The 17,362-nt window shown below is 28.3% G+C and overlaps 1 protein-coding gene across 1 annotated transcript in view; it reads right to left on the minus strand.

The window, feature by feature from the left end:
* Positions 1-16,518, minus strand: part of LOC129984968 (catalase-like) — a 31,204-nt gene extending 14,686 nt beyond the window's left edge. The window contains exons 1-5 of the mRNA XM_056094907.1: positions 16,444-16,518; positions 10,604-10,737; positions 4,956-5,107; positions 4,050-4,231; positions 1,538-1,717 (exon numbers count right to left, since the gene is read on the minus strand). Of these exons, the coding sequence (XP_055950882.1) occupies positions 1,538-1,717; positions 4,050-4,231; positions 4,956-5,107; positions 10,604-10,737; positions 16,444-16,518 (723 nt within the window). The remainder of the gene's footprint in view (positions 1-1,537; positions 1,718-4,049; positions 4,232-4,955; positions 5,108-10,603; positions 10,738-16,443) is intronic.
* Between the last annotated feature and the right edge of the window lie 844 nt (positions 16,519-17,362).

Raw genomic sequence — 17,362 nt, forward strand, 5'->3', positions numbered from 1 at the left:
TTTTGTTCACAATAATTTATTTGATAAAAGATATATAGCTACTTTTTATGTTTAAGTACTTTAAATTTAAAAAATGGTGCAATTAACTGTAATGCGATATCAAATATAAAAAAATTTAAATATCGTTTATGAAAATATAAGTTTTAGATCGAGATGCTGCCGATAGCTTTTGATACAGATAACACCATTTTAAAGCCATTTCCTTTACATATTTCCCAAGAATGAAGCATGTCTAAATTTTAATAATTTGATCATAAATCCTTTTGTTCTTAAATCTTTCTTTTATTTAATTTTTAATTCTTTGTTATTTTTTTAAATTATCAAATCTTGGTTTCTTATTTTGGCAACCAGCTGATTCACCTGGAACATTGATTGTACTTAATTTCAGTTAAGTCTCTTATGAATAGCCTCTATAAATAATATAATAGATGAATAAATATAGAATATAATAGATAATAATATAATATATAAAATGGAATAGAATATGAATGTTCAGGATGTCCTCAATCAAGTATCAAATTATGATAGATAATAAATAAGTGTTATTTAATGGCTCTACAATTCTTCTTTTTATTGTGTACATGTATATTTCTAATATAATTAAATTCTATGACATAATATTGCCATAAAAAACATAATTATCCGCTTAATCTATCTTTTAATTGGACATTGTCTTTTGTGGAATTAGAACCTCGCCTTCTTATTCCATACTTGCGCAAGTAATAAATGAAATCTTTCTTCTTTAGCTTTCAATAATGGAAGATAATCATTCGATGAAAATGATTTAAATGTTTCATTGAAAAAACAACGAAAATGGATTGAATTTCTTTGTAATAATAAAATATATTATAAAAAAATATGCAAAAATATATTTGTAATAAATAATTAAATAAAAAATGGAAATTTTTTAAAAGAAACTATGGAAACAATTTGTGAGAAATTGTCAAATTCCAGGATAAATTTTTCTCAAAAACTATATTGGTAAAATAAAAAAAGATAATTTTTAAAATTTAAAAACTGTTTAAATATTATTTTAGTACAATAATATTTTCGGCAGTTATTACGAGAAAATGCCAAAATTCTCGTTTAATTCATTGAAAATCTAACTAAGATTTCAAGAAAATCTCACCGAAACTTGTATTTACACCCTCCAAAATATATTTGTTCTAAATTCTGCAAGTCTTTATTAGTAGTAGAGTTTCTGTTTGCATTTATTGTATTCACTCCGCAAATGATTTACAATGTTATGAAATTATTTATAAAACGCTTCAGGCTAATATAATGTTCTTGTTTATTATTATGTTTAGACCCTGGGGAGTAAAATTATTTCACATTTGTTTTTTTTATTTATTCGTTACATTTTTGAATTTTGATTTTCATGTTTTTTTATCTTATATATAATTTACAGACTGGGGAAAATGTTGTGATTAATTGTTTAATTTTTTTACAAAGATAGCTCACAATAAATCTATAAAAGGCAGTTGGTAAAATGATCGACGTAGCACATTTTAAAACATGTATGTTATCATCTTCTTACCTTATAAATGAATTTACAATACACAGCCTCATTTTCAGCGTTCACCAATTTGAAAGTATCTGAACCATAACCGTTCATGAATCTGTAGCCGAACGGAATTCCCCGATCAGAAAATAGTAATGATACTTGATGTGTTGATTCAGGTCGGAGACTTAGAAAATCCCAGAACATATCAGCGTCCTGAAAAATAAATAAAATATTTTTATTCTTTAATTACATAGAACTGGATTTTGGTATGATTAAATGTGAATCTTGAAATTTAGATGCATCCTTAATGTTGTAATCTATTTATTAATATTATAATATTCATCATTTTAATCATTATTCCTTAAAATAAAGACGAAGAAAATTCCTTTTATTTTGCAGCAAACCGGAATTTGAAATCTTTGATGCATATTTTAATATTTGTCAATAAACTTCAACATCAGTATTAATATCCAATTTTTTTCTTTGTTAATTATTAATAAAAAAAATAAGTATTGCAAAATGTTAAAAAAATAATCATTTACTTGATTTTTTAGAAAAAAAAAATCAAAGAAGCAGGGTTTTCCCCCCTTCTCTTTTTATTTCGCAAGTAAAACAGCAATTGAAACAAGCGCTGGCAGTATTATTAAATGTTTATGAATTATAAAACATTCAATTATATAAATGAATGCTTTGGAAACGATCAGACAGCTACATCAAAAAGTTAGTAATAATGCTTCACTCAGTTTTTTTTTTTCAAATTTAAATAATTTTTAAATAGATTAGAATTAGTATCATTTGATTTGATATAAATATCATCTGCCAGATCTCAATACTCTTTAATAGACTTTTCCCGAATAACAAGCAAATTAAAATGCAAACTTGGAACTAGATATTATTTAACTTATAATGTGTATCAAAATTATTAATTGACTAGGAATAATTTTTAATCTTCCAATGTGATGGACATTAAATAGAATATAAAAAAGGATATTTTATAAATTTTTTCAATTTTTTTAACAAAAATTCTAAAAATATGATATTAAGATGAATCATTAAAAGACAATTGCAAAATAACAATAACTTAATCCAAACAATTTATTCAACACTTAATTTTTCAGCATTATTCTTTTTCCACAAGCTGTTCTTATTCGTTTCCGATAAACTTCCATTTCTACCATTAATAAATATCTTTTGAAAAATAATGTTTATTTAAGAGCCAAATTTCCCCCCTTTTCCGAAAGAAAAAAAAAAGAGAATCATAAAAAAATTTTCAAAATCATCAAAAATATGAATTTAGTATTACTGCAAGAATAACACTTGAAGTTATTCTTGCAGTAATATTGAAAAAGTTTCATTTCCGGAATAAAAGAAAATCGTTTCCAGTTTAAAAAAAATAAACAAATACTAACTGCTATTGTTTTTGTCCGCAATGAAATCAGGCCAAAATGAAAGACATCTGGTTGCTTTAGAGATTTCGAATAACAGTTACATGAACGTAAGAACTTTTTATGTGTAAATCACAGAAAAAAAATTCTTGATAATATTCAATATAATATCACAACATCCGATTGAATCAAGCAATTGTTTTACAATCCGTGCATGTAAAATGAGCTTGTATCGTACATCACGTGCAAGTTTCTTGTTAATAACTGATTGCATTTTTGCAAGCTTGTTGTATTTATCTTAGCCCTGAGCAATAGGGAAGTAATTGAAATAAAACGAATAAAATTTTTTTAATTAAATAAAGTTGGGTTTACGCTCTGACAGTGGATAGCGCAGAAATAGACTGATTTATGTTTGCCACAATTTCATAAAATAGATTCAGGCTACAAATTGGCTATAAACTGACGTTTTGGCGTCCCTGAATTTTTCTGTTTCACTGCGTATTGTATTAAAATGATGGAAATTTACAAAAAAACAAAAAAAAAACATGATAAAATAAAAGAAAAGTTAACATATTTAAATTTGGAAAACTATAGAAAAAAAAAGGGAAATAAAATGGAAACAAACACAACCTCGCATCAGAAAGAACAAAGGACTGAAAATTCGGAATTGATCTATGATAAGTGATCAATTTTTTCAGGCCAATAAAAACTCCGAATTCTACAAACGCATGCGCAGTAGAAAAAAGAAATATAACATAGCGACTTGTTATTGCCCCGTCGGGACAATTACTTGCCGTGGACCGAACAGCATTTTTCAGCCTTTCTATGCAAGCGCTACCAACTGGCCGTCTTATAACTGCCCCAGTGTAAACCGCCTTAACAATGGCATATGTTAGTATAATCTGTTCATATTCAAACATATAAAAATAAAGTGAGCTTGAAAATTAAATTATTCATATATTGTATGAAATGCAAACTATTTTTGAAATAATAACAATTTTAAACTGCTGTGTATTGCATGAATTCAACTCTACACTTTCAACTTTATAGACATAGATATTTTTTTTTTCGTTTTCTCTTTAATGTGGTACAGCGTAGGTTTATTTTTAAAATCTTATTGTATCGAAAGCCTCAATCTTAATTTCTGTTGCCATACCAACCTTTAGATGTGTCACAGGATTTCTTTTCTGCGAATGAATGAAAACAGGAAAAAGAATCGGATCTCTGATAAAGAAAACGGGCGTATTGTTGCCAACCAAATCCCAATTCCCTTCTTCCGTGTAGAATTTTATGGCAAATCCTCTTGGATCTCTCGTGCTATCCGCTGAGCCAGATTCGCCACCTTAAACAGAATTAGAAGCCTCAGAATTATATTTCTTAGAACAAAGTATTTAAAAAAATAAAGTAATAAAGAGGTACTGACTTCTAATTTATGTTGTTCAGACGGATTCAAAAGCTATTAAATTGTAATTAATTTTAAATTAGATTAGAATGTTCTTCTTAGATTGTATTAGATTTGTCAATTTTTACTTTCTGTTAATGATCTATATTTTCATTTTCTTTATTTATTCTTTTCTTTTGAATCCCAAAGCCAAAATAGAACAGAAAAAGAGCTTTGAAACTTATGTTTGATGGAAAGATAACTTGTAACACGTTGATTTTAAAAATTATCCGAAAAGGATATTAGGATAATTAATTTTTTAAAGTGAAAGTAGCTCTATATTTTCTTCTAAATGAAATAATAAATAATTTTAGCTAGAATAAAAAAGATGTATAAACTAACTTTTATTAAGTCAATATTTTAAACAGTATATTAATCAGTATTTATATATTTTTTTTAAAAATTTTTTTGAGACATTTAATCTTTAGGCTTATCATTTTAGGCATTTCGAAATTAGAATCATAATTATCAGGCATTACAAAATTAGAATTCACTTTTTTATTTTAGTTTCTCTTTTATATAATTTTCTAATATTTCACTGTCAAAAATCTCAACATTCCAATCGGGAAAAAATAAAGTTAAATAAATAAAAACACATGAAAATAAGCAAATAAGTTCCACTCACTGACGAATGAGAATCTGACAGCAATCGGTGTTCTTTTGCCGATTTCGTTGAAGACCTTTGCCCTGGTGTACTGCGAGATGTCGTTGGTTACCTCGAAGAACCCAAATGCCCCCGCTCCTTTTGCATGTACCACCCTTTCTGGTATCCTCTCCCTGTGAAAAAAAGTGATCATTTTCTCTAACTATCTTTACTACATTTCTGAAATAATATATTAAGAGCTCTACAGCAAAATCAGAAAATTGAAATTCTCAATATTCATTTCATAAATGCTGTTTCAGTTGGGTTGGTAATGGCCTTGTTTTTAGAGTGCGGATTGGATTGGAATTTGGCATTTTATGGCACAAAAGCCGGTGTTGGCTATGCTCCACCAAATACAAGATTAAAGTATGAAACAACGTAAAAATACTTAAATGAGTAATATTAATTACTATTAGTCAAAACTTTTAAATAAGATTGCAGCTTTATTAAAAAAAATCAAACGGTAAAAACATATAGGGTTACAAATCGCAGAATGTAGTCAGAATTCCAAAATTAGTAAAAACATGAGTTAAAACCTAAATTAGGGATAAGATACCGATATTTCTGAGGAAAAGGAACACAGTTGGGTGGCATCTTTCACCCACTAAGTCTTTCAAGTCTAGAATGGTTGTTTTAAAATAGTATAAGCCGGAAGAGTTAAAATCAGGGCATTTGGTTAAAATGTGGTCTATATTTTGATTTTCGTTGCATGTTGTACCCATTAGTACTGAATCTCTAGAAAGCAAGTGTTTGTGAATATAATGCGTATGTCCAATTCGAAGACGCGTCAATTTCACATCGAATCTTCGGTTAGAAAAGAATGGGCCACATTGCAATAACGAGCTTAATAAAGTGCGATCGTAGTATTATTATGTGCTCTATTTCGGATTCCAACAAAAAAAAAACTCGTTATATAAACTTCAAGCTATTTTATGATATGATTTCAGAAGTAATAACAGCTCAGCTGTCTTTCATCTGATCACAATTAAAAATTATGAAGTTCACGGCCTTCGTATAACTTCAGCACGAGTCCTTAAAGCAGTAATTCAGTTAAATATAAATTTTTCTGTCAAATCCGGCTATAAAAAAAATCTAGTACCAATAAATTAAGCCTTTTAATTAAGTCTTGGCTATAGGACTGGAGGATCGCGGCTTTGAAATATGATTCATTTGAAGAACTATGTTTATAGACCTCTGGCCTGCCGCGATTGAAGCTTTATGATATCAGTATATGTAACATAAATATTTCGAGAATGAGGACTTGATCATATGATTAGAAGAATGGTACATTAATTTAACACTAAAAAGACCAGTTCGGTGGACAGAATTACCAGGATAATAAAAAAAATTAAAAACTTGAAAACATAAATTATGTATTTCAGTCTTTGGAATTGTATTTCAATCTCTGGCTATAAAAAAATCTAGTACCAATAAATTAAGCCTTTTAATTAAGTCTTGGCTATAGGACTGGAGGATCGCGGCTTTGAAATATGATTCATTTGAAGAACTATGTTTATAGACCTCTGGCCTGCCGCGATTGAAGCTTTATGATATCAGTATATGTAACATAAATATTTCGAGAATGAGGACTTGATCATGTGATTAGAAGAATGGTACATTAATTTAACACTAAAAAGACCAGTTCGGTGGACAGAATTACCAGGATAATAAAAAAAATTAAAAATTTGAAAACATAAATTATGTATTTCAGTCTTTGGAATTGTATTTCAATCTTTTCAATCTCTGGCTATAAAAAAAATCTAGTACCAATAAATTAAGCCTTTTAATTAAGTCTTGGCTATAGGACTGGAGGATCGCGGCTTTGAAATATGATTCCTTTGAAGAAGTATGTTTATAGACCTCTGGCCTGCCGCGATTGAAGCTTTATGATATCAGTATATGTAACATAAATATTCCGAGAATGAGGACTTGATCATGTGATTAGAAGAATGGTACATTAATTTAACACTAAAAAGACCAGTTCGGTGGACAGAATTACCAGGATAATAAAAAAAATTAAAAATTTGAAAACATAAATTATGTATTTCAGTCTTTGGAATTGTATTTCAATCTTTTCAATCTCTGGCTATAAAAAAAATCTAGTACCAATAAATTAAGCCTTTTAATTAAGTCTTGGCTATAGGACTGGAGGATCGCGGCTTTGAAATATGATTCCTTTGAAGAAGTATGTTTATAGACCTCTGGCCTGCCGCGATTGAAGCTTTATGATATCAGTATATGTAACATAAATATTCCGAGAATGAGGACTTGATCATGTGATTAGAAGAATGGTACATTAATTTAACACTAAAAAGAAAAGTTCGGTGGACAGAATTACCAGGATAATAAAAAAAATTAAAAATTTGAAAACATAAATTATGTATTTCAGTCTTTGGAATTGTATTTCAATCTTTTCAATCTCTGGCTATAAAAAAAATCTAGTACCAATAAATTAAGCCTTTTAATTAAGTCTTGGCTATAGGACTGGAGGATCGCGGCTTTGAAATATGATTCCTTTGAAGAAGTATGTTTATAGACCTCTGGCCTGCCGCGATTGAAGCTTTATGATATCAGTATATGTAACATAAATATTCCGAGAATGAGGACTTGATCATGTGATTAGAAGAATGGTACATTAATTTAACACTAAAAAGACCAGTTCGGTGGACAGAATTACCAGGATAATAAAAAAAATTAAAAATTTGAAAACATAAATTATGTATTTCAGTCTTTGGAATTGTATTTCAATCTTTTCAATCTCTGGCTATAAAAAAAATCTAGTACCAATAAATTAAGCCTTTTAATTAAGTCTTGGCTATAGGACTGGAGGATCGCGGCTTTGAAATATGATTCCTTTGAAGAAGTATGTTTATAGACCTCTGGCCTGCCGCGATTGAAGCTTTATGATATCAGTATATGTAACATAAATATTCCGAGAATGAGGACTTGATCATGTGATTAGAAGAATGGTACATTAATTTAACACTAAAAAGAAAAGTTCGGTGGACAGAATTACCAGGATAATAAAAAAATTAAAAATTTGAAAACATAAATTATGTATTTCAGTCTTTGGAATTGTATTTCAATCTTTTCAATCTCTGGCTATAAAAAAAATCTAGTACCAATAAATTAAGCCTTTTAATTAAGTCTTGGCTATAGGACTCGAGGATCGCGGCTTTGAAATATGATTCATTTGAAGAACTATGTTTATAGACCTCTGGCCTGCCGCGATTGAAGCTTTATGATATCAGTATATGTAACATAAATATTCCGAGAATGAGGACTTGATCATGTAATTAGAAGAATGGTACATTAATTTAACACTAAAAAGACCAGTTCGGTGGACAGAATTACCAGGATAATAAAAAAAATTAAAAATTTGAAAACATAAATTATGTATTTCAGTCTTTGGAATTGTATTTCAATCTTTTCAATCTCTGGCTATAAAAAAAATCTAGTACCAATAAATTAAGCCTTTTAATTAAGTCTTGGCTATAGGACTGGAGGATCGCGGCTTTGAAATATGATTCCTTTGAAGAAGTATGTTTATAGACCTCTGGCCTGCCGCGATTGAAGCTTTATGATATCAGTATATGTAACATAAATATTCCGAGAATGAGGACTTGATCATGTGATTAGAAGAATGGTACATTAATTTAACACTAAAAAGACCAGTTCGGTGGACAGAATTACCAGGATAATAAAAAAAATTAAAAATTTGAAAACATAAATTATGTATTTCAGTCTTTGGAATTGTATTTCAATCTTTTCAATCTCTGGCTATAAAAAAAATCTAGTACCAATAAATTAAGCCTTTTAATTAAGTCTTGGCTATAGGACTGGAGGATCGCGGCTTTGAAATATGATTCCTTTGAAGAAGTATGTTTATAGACCTCTGGCCTGCCGCGATTGAAGCTTTATGATATCAGTATATGTAACATAAATATTCCGAGAATGAGGACTTGATCATGTGATTAGAAGAATGGTACATTAATTTAACACTAAAAAGACCAGTTCGGTGGACAGAATTACCAGGATAATAAAAAAAATTAAAAATTTGAAAACATAAATTATGTATTTCAGTCTTTGGAATTGTATTTCAATCTTTTCAATCTCTGGCTATAAAAAAAATCTAGTACCAATAAATTAAGCCTTTTAATTAAGTCTTGGCTATAGGACTGGAGGATCGCGGCTTTGAAATATGATTCCTTTGAAGAAGTATGTTTATAGACCTCTGGCCTGCCGCGATTGAAGCTTTATGATATCAGTATATGTAACATAAATATTCCGAGAATGAGGACTTGATCATGTGATTAGAAGAATGGTACATTAATTTAACACTAAAAAGACCAGTTCGGTGGACAGAATTACCAGGATAATAAAAAAAATTAAAAATTTGAAAACATAAATTATGTATTTCAGTCTTTGGAATTGTATTTCAATCTTTTCAATCTCTGGCTATAAAAAAAATCTAGTACCAATAAATTAAGCCTTTTAATTAAGTCTTGGCTATAGGACTGGAGGATCGCGGCTTTGAAATATGATTCCTTTGAAGAAGTATGTTTATAGACCTCTGGCCTGCCGCGATTGAAGCTTTATGATATCAGTATATGTAACATAAATATTCCGAGAATGAGGACTTGATCATGTGATTAGAAGAATGGTACATTAATTTAACACTAAAAAGACCAGTTCGGTGGACAGAATTACCAGGATAATAAAAAAAATTAAAAACTTGAAAACATAAATTATGTATTTCAGTCTTTGGAATTGTATTTCAATCTTTTCAATCTCTGGCTATAAAAAAAATCTAGTACCAATAAATTAAGCCTTTTAATTAAGTCTTGGCTATAGGACTGGAGGATCGCGGCTTTGAAATATGATTCCTTTGAAGAAGTATGTTTATAGACCTCTGGCCTGCCGCGATTGAAGCTTTATGATATCAGTATATGTAACATAAATATTCCGAGAATGAGGACTTGATCATGTGATTAGAAGAATGGTACATTAATTTAACACTAAAAAGACCAGTTCGGTGGACAGAATTACCAGGATAATAAAAAAAATTAAAAATTTGAAAACATAAATTATGTATTTCAATCTTTGGAATTGTATTTCAATCTTTTCAATCTCTGGAAATGCTCTGTAATGACTGATTAAATGTCATTTACTTAATTATTATTTTAAGGCAATAAAGTATTTCGGCACTGCACTAGTATATCCAGTTTTGATCAGAATATACAAATGAAAGATTATAATAATTGATAAAAGCTTATTTATTTATTGTCACAGCTCATGCTATATAACTACATAAAATATTGCCTCAACTATAAAGGTCTGGCAATAGAGCTTGGAGTTTCGAGTATTGAGACACAATTACACCTAGATCGCTCCAAATTCTTCTGATGAAGAGCAAACTGGAATTATGTGGAAATTGGAGAATACAGAGCCTTATTATCTCCGAATATATTTGAGACTGACAAACAGTATCGCTTAGAATATTACAATTCTAGTGTTCTTTTCCCAAGACTTTAATGTCCCTTCATGTAACTCTAAAAGAATAAATGCGTTTGTACAAGCTTATTTTCGAGAAAGCGTGTCTGAAATCAATTGATTTTTGCAATTCTTACCTGTCAAAATGCGATATTTCATCGATATAGACGGTATCCTGTAAAAGGATTGGACCTCTTGGACCAATCGTTAAGGAATTGAGCTTATCTGCAATCGGTGTTCCTCCTCCTGTGGTCAACGTCTCCACACGACCCTAGAATTTGAAAGGACTCTTTATAAATCTAATATAATGTCAATAGACAAAATATTGAGTGAATACTTCGAGGATTTTGTTATAGCTATTCAAATTAAGTTGCCGACTAAAGTTATGTAGTATACGTGCTAACTTATCAAGCATTTACCATAATAAAATAATCAAATGACGAAATTAATAGTATAAAATAAGATTGCTCGATTCATCATATTAGCAATTGTATTTTATTTTATAGTTAGTCAACCGTCTCAAAATATATATCTATATATGTGGTTTCAAAATTATATCTTGGTTTAGTTAAGCTAACACTTCAAAAATCTTTTTGTAATAAACATTTTTTTTTGTTTTATATTCGTAATTCTTTTAACCCTTTAAAGGGCCATTTTTTCCTAGTCATATTATATTAAAATATTTTATGCTTGAAATTAGAATAAGAAAAGAGATTCCTTTAGCTTATTAGATAAATTTAATTTGGTTAATTAATTATTAAGTAACAAATCAAGACACATCATTTTGTCTGAGATAAAGAACTGAAGTATCTAAGTTTCTGTCACTAAAAAAATTTGTCAGAACTTATGCCAACCTACATAATTTCATACAAATACTTCCCATGGAATTAGAAAGGGTTAAAATGAGTCGTTTTATATATATATATATATATGAAATATAAATATCTCTTTACGAAAGTGTTAGTTTATTACTTGCCGTTTCCCACTATTGAAATACATTCCTTGAAAAACATTCGTTTTTCATGATACTTCAATTATACCAGGGATAAGTAAGGTTTACATTCAGCTATTCAATAAAACCACACATGCGCAGAAACTATACAGTAGCAAGTCCGGTCAAGATAGGAACTTGCTATTGCCCGCTCTTTCAGCGCATGCGCAATCTTTTTTCTGAGCATGCGTGATCTTATTGCAATCATAACTGGCTAAGTGTAAACCCACCGATAGAATAGTCAAAATCGGCACCGAAGATTTTTTAAAAAAAGTGTGGAAACCTTAATTTTTTTCCTTCTATCTTAAGCAGATAAGAAATTATATTTAAAAAAATATTTCGATAAAAAGACACATTGGATTGGATTTAAAGTATTTTTTTCATTCCAATTGCTCTTCTGAAGATAAACTTGTTCTGTAACTTAATGTGGAATATAAAGAATCAATTTATAGCTGCTGTGCATAATAGAATACAAAGAAACGAACATAAATATCTCTTGTTTTGTTCTGGGATTCAAAAAATTATGAAGGACCATTGTGCAATTACCTAGGAAATAAAATGTTTTATCATTAAACTAAATGGTACTAAATTTAATCGTATTAATAATCATTTAGTAATCAATTTAAATTTATTTCAATTTTTTCACACATTAATTCTATTTTAAAATATTAGACCTCAGAATAATCCCTGAATCTACATGTTTTTAGGCGCAATGTTTTCGAAAATTAAAAATTTGCTTTCCTAAAATCCAAAATATAAATCCAATTAAGGTCAGTACCGCACGTGCGGGCCTTGTAAAGGACACAGCCTCCCTAAACCTTCCCAAATAGTTCGAGGATTAAGAATCCAGTCGAGCGTTTCCGCCTCATTAGAATCACCATTGCAAAACTTGTGCCTTTCAGCCACTTCTAATGAAATCTTGATAATGGTTGATTAATGGCGTTTGACTTCAACCATAGAAAATGCTAGTTAAATTTAAAATGGCCCAATCCAATATGACTTAATCGATAGTTCTATTCACAAAATCTTATGCAATTGTATGGAGCAAAGAGACTTTAATAAATAGTGAATTATAAATAAGGTTTCTTTAAGATATTTTTATGATAAATGACTAAATTGTATTAATTACATTGGTCAATAAATCTGAATAGTTTGTTTGCTTAAGAAAGGAAATATGCCAATTGTTAATGATTTCGACGTGAAAAATTTCGATTATCTCAAATTTATCACTATATTAATTATCTTTACTAATAAATATAGTGATCCAAGCTAAAATTTTATTACACACTCTTTAAAAAGGATGTTGCCCCCCCCCCCCTCTTCCTCCATATAAAATTGCGGACCTTGCTAATGTTGGATGCCATTGACGTTCAATAGTTCTCTTTTTTATATCTCTAACGCAAATTTAGCATAATATCAAAGATGTAATTTTCGAACTTTGTAATTCTAAAATGTGGAGATTTGACAAAATTTCGAATTCAATTTTTTTAACGATTAAAATATTTTTTTCTATACTTCAATTTAGAAGAAAGTAAAAATGAATGTGTGTGTTAGCGGTCTACATGCCAGACCTTTAGACTTGGAGCTTGGCACACAATATATATTGGAAATGTGTGCCTTGAAACCATTCCTTAATTAGAATCTTAATTAATTAAAGTTTCATTTTAGTATTTTACGACATTGACTTCCGAAAATATTATAGTACAAGAAATTTTATTACTTCATCTTAAAACTGATTGTCATTGTTGCAACTAATATTTCCTCTCACTTTTATTCATTTTTATTTAAGATGTGAAATTCCAGCTTGTATTTTCGTTTTGACCCTATTTCAATATAAAAGTATGCTTTTAATAAAATATTTGAATTTTGGGATACTTACAATTAAGATGAATCTTCAGAATTAAATATGAATTGTATGTCTTTCAAAATGTGAGATTTAAAAATATTTAATCGAGAATGCCGTTAAAACGAAGTATCAAAGAAAAAGAAAAATGTTTAACATAAGTCCGATAACCAACTTTTTTCCAAAGGCAGCTTAATATTAAAATAATATTGTTGACATGCGTATGAGCTATTATAGGCTATTTGTCGTAGAGGAATTATCAAGGTATTCCTTTTATTATGGAAAACATAATATAATGTTAAAATCGCGATAGCTTTATGTAATTTGGGAATAAGTTACATGTAATACGTGTTTGGGTTACCTTTTTTACTTTCTCGTATATCAAGTACAGAAAAAGTACTGCAATCGACAAAAAAAAAAAAAAAAAAAAAAAAAAAAATCGAACTCGAGATTTTGATGACTTTTCTTGTTTAAGACTTCTCTGGGTCCTAAAAACACATGTGTGGCCATGTATCTATATATCTGTCTGCGACAAAAGTAATTGAAAATCGCCTTGAAATAGAAGAATGATACTTGGTATATGGTCTGTATCCAAATTAGCAGATTTCAGTCAAATTATAAGCAAAATCTATTCAAAAGAAGTCTGTCTATATGAAATTCCAAATAAAATTTGCCAAGGAACGCACGTTAGATTCAGAATTCCTGCCTAAGGTTAATTTTTCGCAACTATTGCACGCCAACTGCCATGCAAGGCGTTTTCTCCCTTACACAAGATCGACAATTTTTTGCGGTGGTTAGGAGATAACACTTTTATTCGTAACCATTCAGGGTGATTTATTTTATGAATTTACAGATATCTCGCATTCCATCAGTAATCCTAACATTAATGGGCTCAATTCTCCTTAATACTGTCCCTCCATATCGAATATGTTCTGACGGAATTCTTCATATTCCTTGCTTTCAAAATCATAATTGAAAAAAAAATCCGAAAATAAAAGATGTTCTTCTAAAGATCAGCTTATCAAGGAGTAGTTCACTCCTTTTAGCCATTGTAGAAGAACTCTTTCACAATAATTATAAGATATGTGAAGTTCCACGTTCTATCCTAATAGGTAAGTTTGTAGCAGTTTGCAAGTATAGTTCCAGCAACAAATTCTATTCTTAAAAGGATTTGCTGAACTCTATATTTAGTGCGTTTATTAAAAGTGGAAAAGTGATAAAGCCAATTTTTGTCTTTTATTCAATGTAAACTCTTCCTTATTCCTGGTTTCCGTTACAAGTCTTTCTTAAAACACCACATATACATATTCTTTAAAATTCAAAATGTAAGTTTCTATTATATATCAAAAGTATGATTTATCTTTTTAAACACTTAATTTTGAGAACTTAAAGTTATTTAATTAATATAATTAGCCTCTTAAAAGATTAAATTTTAAATACAGAATAATTTATCAAACTGAAGTTCATTTTAATCAATTATATCCGAGAACTTTCAACAAATTTCCTCATTTCAATTGAGGTTTTAAAAATGATAGAATTTTCTAAATCGAATTTAATTTCCTTGTTTAAAATTTTAAGTTATAAAATTTAAGCTTTCTCTTTGTATTATTTTATATTTACTGAGATCAAATTTAAAAACTTCTTTTTTTTTTTACTCTTATTTTTCGGAAAAATTAGACAGAATACATTATTGGAATTGAACACTGTAAAATTTTAAATATATATTTACATAAATTTTGTTCCCGTTTCCTTTTAAAAAGAAATAATATTTTTATTTTTATGTGAGCACTTTTAAGACAAAGCATAGGATTTCTGTATATAAATTAAATCAAAATAATTTTACTTTATTTAATTTTAACTTTGATTGACTTAATATTAATCTTGATCTATATAATTTCAATTTATGAGTTTTTATAATTTTAATCCATTAAATTTCCGCTTTCTGCTTTGAATTTTTTTATATTAACTGAAATCAAGTTAAAAAATGTTTACTTTATAAAATAGGAAGAAAGTTGTCGTTTTAATTTTATTTATATAAATCATATTTTAAATATATGTCTTTTCCTTTTTGGGTGGTCTTAAAGTCTTTAAATTTCATTTGCTAAACAAATCTTTAGCATCATCATGTTTCTTGCTGGAGTAAATTTAATTAATAATAAATCATTAATTAATTTAATTTATTGTTAAAAACCTTCATTAAAATCTTTTTCATGCTTTATTGTATTTGTGAATAAAATTTGAAACAAGAGTTTATTAAGTATTTGGATTTCTAATAGCAAGATGAAAATTTATTAATATATATTTTTTAAAGTTTGATAAATAGTCCCTATTTCGAAACTACAAAGAGTTTGAAAGAATGAAAAGAATTAAAATTTCACAAAAAAATGTTTGCATTGAAAAAATTATATTTTCAAATATTTGTGAAGATTAGTAAGGCTAAACACATAATGTCTAAACAAAAATTAATTAAAATAAGTTTAGTTCATTTAATTTCAGATTTAAATTCCTTTGTTTAAATTTTGATTTTCTGCTTTCTATTTCTTTACGTTTGCAGAAATCAAACTTTAAAAAAATGTTTGCTTTCATAAATGTGATACAGAATGCCTTGTTGGAATTCAAAACATAATTGCATATTCAAAATTTTGCAAATTTTAAATACATTTCTTTAAAAAAAAGAAATTTAATTTTATGTAAGCAGTAGTAAAGCAAGGCACATAATTTCTGAATATAAATTGCACCAGAATAATTTAAATTTATTTCATTTTAAATTTAATAAATTCAATTTTAATATGCTAAATTTTAGTTTTCATTAATTTTCATAATTTTAATTCATCGAAATTGTGTTTTCTGATTTACATATTTTTTTTTATATTTATTGATATGTAATTTAAAAAATGTCTATTTACAGAAACGTGACATTGAATATCTTACAGAAATTGAAAACTATTTAAACATATGTTCTAAATTTTACAAATTCCATTTACATTTCTTTTTAAACAAAAATTGTATTTAAGTTTTATTTGAACGCCAATAAGACCAATTATAATTCCGATATATATTAAAAAATAAACAATAGCATAAAAATCTATTTCATGATCTATAACATTAAAATAATTATAAATAATTATTAATACAAAACTAACCCGTTGACGAGCTTTGAACTGGTTGAGTTGTTCATCAGCTTCATCTCTTCCGTTTCGTGGACGCCCGTCTCCCATGGTGGTGATGATTCCAAATCAGTGGCACCAAAATATCACTTCTCGCTGCATATATAAACTCACTAAGTGGAATTTTTTGCGTGATTGACCAAGCAGTCGCACACCGTTAACCTTACGCTCCGTTTGACTTGTCGCAATTATGCAAGTACAAATATTATGTTTACAAAAAAAATCGCCTCCGTTAATACCTTGTTCTTTGAATATCTAACTCATATCTCTTTGAAATCTCTATTTTTAAAGCTCACGTCCTTCAATCAATTCGAACTTAATTAAAGAATTCTAAAGATTCGAATCGTGTTTTTGGTCCATTGAGTTAACATTTACTTTATGGTTTGTTAGTGACTTGTTGTGAAGGACTAAAATATGTATTGGGATATTTTAGAGCTCGTGTTATGATTTGTTTGTTGTAAAGGTGTTAAGTTTTTATCGCATTTATCGTCGTCTTAAATTCATTTTCTTTTGTTATCTATTTATTTTATGGTTTTTAACACCTTTTTTGATTTGAACAAAATAACCAGCCACTTATCACTTTGTTTAAACCAAATTAACACCACAGTGTTAAGTATCTGATAAAATTAACTTTTCATTTTTTATCTTTATCAGTTTTTTCTTTTAGAATTTTCAGATCATGTTCAAAATTAATTCATTTGGAAGTTTTTAATTTGAATTCGTTAGTATTTGCCTAATTTTTTTTTTTTTTTTTTTTTGTCTCTAGAATTTCTATTTAATATAATATTAACATATCGACTGTAAGTCGAATATCTTAACTAATTTGGAGCTAAAACTAAAATTTGTAAAAAAAATCCTTTTATTTTTGAACTGATATGTTCGAATTACTAGAATG

This window comes from Argiope bruennichi, chromosome 9 (assembly GCF_947563725.1).
Source record: "Argiope bruennichi chromosome 9, qqArgBrue1.1, whole genome shotgun sequence".
In the NCBI taxonomy this organism is placed as follows: Eukaryota; Metazoa; Arthropoda; class Arachnida; order Araneae; family Araneidae; genus Argiope; species Argiope bruennichi.